Genomic DNA, 2,500 nt, shown 5'->3' with positions numbered 1-2,500 from the left:
GTTCTGGTTCCACGTTGACTCAACTCCAGGGGGTTATGGACCCCTTACGTCCTTGCGGACCCTCCTTGCGTCCACCGCGAGGGCCGGACGTGCGCCTCCCACAAACTGGAACCTTCCGTCGAGGCCACGCAGCAGCGAGGGCTGTGATTGGTCCACTCACTAAAACCCGACGCAGAACCATAAAGGTTCACGACTGAGTCGAAGCGTCTGCGGGGTCGTTGTGTTGGTCAACGTAGAAACATAACTGAGCCTTCAGTACTGATACACTGAGTACTACTACACTGAGTACTGCTACACTGAGTACTACTACACTGAGTACTGCTACACTGAGTACTACTACACTGAGTACTACTACACTGAGTACTACTACACTGAGTACTACTACACTGAGTACTGCTACACTGAGTACTGCTACACTGAGTACTGCTACACTGAGTACTACTACACTGAGTACTGCTACACTGAGTACTACTACACTGAGTACTACTACACTGAGTACTGCTACACTGAGTACTGATACACTGAGTACTGCTACACGGAGTACTGCTACTGTGTGTGTGTGTGTGTGTGTGTGTGTGTGTGTGTGTGTGTGTGTGTGTGTGTGTGTGTGTGTGTGTGTGTGTGTGTATGTGTGTGTGTGTGTGTGTGTGTGTGTGTGTGTTTAGGAGTATGGTGAATCTTTATTCTGGGGTTAAATGGTGGATATCTCCATGTGAGAGGTCAGACAGTAGATATAAACTCACCTCCTGTCTGGTTGAAGCGCTTCTTCAGAGTCCCAAGGTTGGCTTTGAAGCGCTGCTGGGATCCCAGAAAGATTCCAGTGCACATCTCCAGATAGCCTGGGTCATCTCTGGTGAACTGGTCCATCCAGTCCTGTTTGGGTACGGCTCTCTTACTGTTGCTGTCATAGTGAAAAATCTGAACTTCATCCACCATCCCTACAGCAACAAACTCTGGGAAGGTTGAGAGTCCAGACGACGCCGTGTAGAAATAATGCAGAGAGTGAAGCGCTGTAGACAGACAGACAGACAGACAGACAGACAGGTTAATACTGTACATTAATGTAGACAGACAGACAGACAGACAGACAGACATGTAACTACTACTCCTAACCCCCCTGGCATATGGCCCCCCCTCCTCCCGCACCTCTCTCCTGTCCTATGGGCTATGGCCCCTCCCCCTGTCCAATGGCCCCTCCCCCTGCCCCATGGCTCCGCCCCCTGGCCGTCCAGGTAATGTCGGAACCTTTAGTTTGATCTTATTGACATCCAAACATCTCACTGTAGCCTACAGCACTGGCTGTCCAGACCTTCAACTACAACACAACCTGCTGCCTCTTAATCATTACTGCTCATATGAATAATAAACGATTATTTACATAACTATTACAATCTTTTTATTATTATAATCATATCGGTGTATTTCTTTATTTAATGACGGCATTTTAGCTATCTTCACATTTCCATCATTGGAAATTAATAATAGAATAATATAATTATTATAATTCTTAATAATATATTTATAGTAATGATACTAATTATATTATTGTGTGTCTGCGTGTGTATATTCGTGTGTGCGCGTGCGTGATGCTTGTCCAAGAACGTTGACAAGTTAATAATAAGATATTTCTGAGTGTTAATATAATACTTAGGATTAAAAGTAGACTTAAAGTAGACATCGGATTCCCTCCAAACTGAAGTTTAATGTTTGGTTCTGATAATAGATTGTACATTTAGTAACGACGTCATCAAACCAGTGGGTTGGTTTCGTTTTCACAGTTCGGACTCAAAATAAATGTTCTTATATTCGTTTAAATATTCACATTAAAATATGAATCATGTTGTGGATTAATTGATTAATTAGAGAGGATAATCAAATGCTTTTCAACTTAACTAAGAGATCTAAGCATCGTCTCTTCAGGGACAAGAAACGAACCTTTTGGAAAGATCGTTTCGAAAAGTAAAAAGTGTCATCAGTCTTACCTGAGGACACACCGTGACCAAAGACCAACAGCAGCAGCCCTATTAGCGCCTTCATATCGATGTATTCAGAAGAACAGCTCGATGAGATTATCCACAGAGACGTGACTCCGACTCCAGCATCAGACGGACTGACCAGGAAACCTGCGGACAAGAGACGGAGGGAGAGGGAGAGGCCGCTCTGGACCAATAGGAACTCAATACGGCTGCGACGTCAAGTTTCCAGGAGAACCTCAAAGTGAAACTAACTCAAACCCACACACACACACACACACACACACACATCAAGTTCCATGTAACCCTGAAATAATTGTTCTAACAATATCATGTTCAACTAAATGTGTGTGTGTGTGTGTGTGTGTGTGTGTGTGTGTGTGTGTGTGTGTGTGTGTGTGTCCGTGTGTGTGTGGTCCACAGCCCTGACCAGCGTTAGTGTGACTAGAGTTCATATTTCTTATGATCTTCCTCCACTAGCGTCCTGATATCAGATGTCTTATGCTGACAAAACACACACACACACA

At 44.3% G+C, this 2,500-nt stretch overlaps 1 protein-coding gene across 1 annotated transcript in view; it reads right to left on the bottom strand.

Moving 5' to 3' along the window:
• LOC311375896 (major histocompatibility complex class I-related gene protein-like) overlaps positions 1-2,142 on the bottom strand; it is an 8,824-nt gene extending 6,682 nt beyond the window's left edge. The window contains exons 1-2 of the mRNA XM_084490918.1: positions 1,983-2,142; positions 744-1,010 (exon numbers count right to left, since the gene is read on the bottom strand). Coding sequence (XP_084347044.1) covers positions 744-1,010; positions 1,983-2,037 — 322 coding nt within the window. The 5' untranslated portion in view covers positions 2,038-2,142. The remainder of the gene's footprint in view (positions 1-743; positions 1,011-1,982) is intronic.
• Between the last annotated feature and the right edge of the window lie 358 nt (positions 2,143-2,500).

The sequence above is a fragment of the Micromesistius poutassou genome (genome assembly GCF_964030765.1).
Source record: "Micromesistius poutassou genome assembly, contig: SCAFFOLD_6070, whole genome shotgun sequence".
Classification (NCBI taxonomy): Eukaryota; Metazoa; Chordata; class Actinopteri; order Gadiformes; family Gadidae; genus Micromesistius; species Micromesistius poutassou.
The sequence above is the reverse complement of the archived record's forward strand: the minus strand, read 5'-3'. Positions and strand labels throughout refer to the sequence as shown.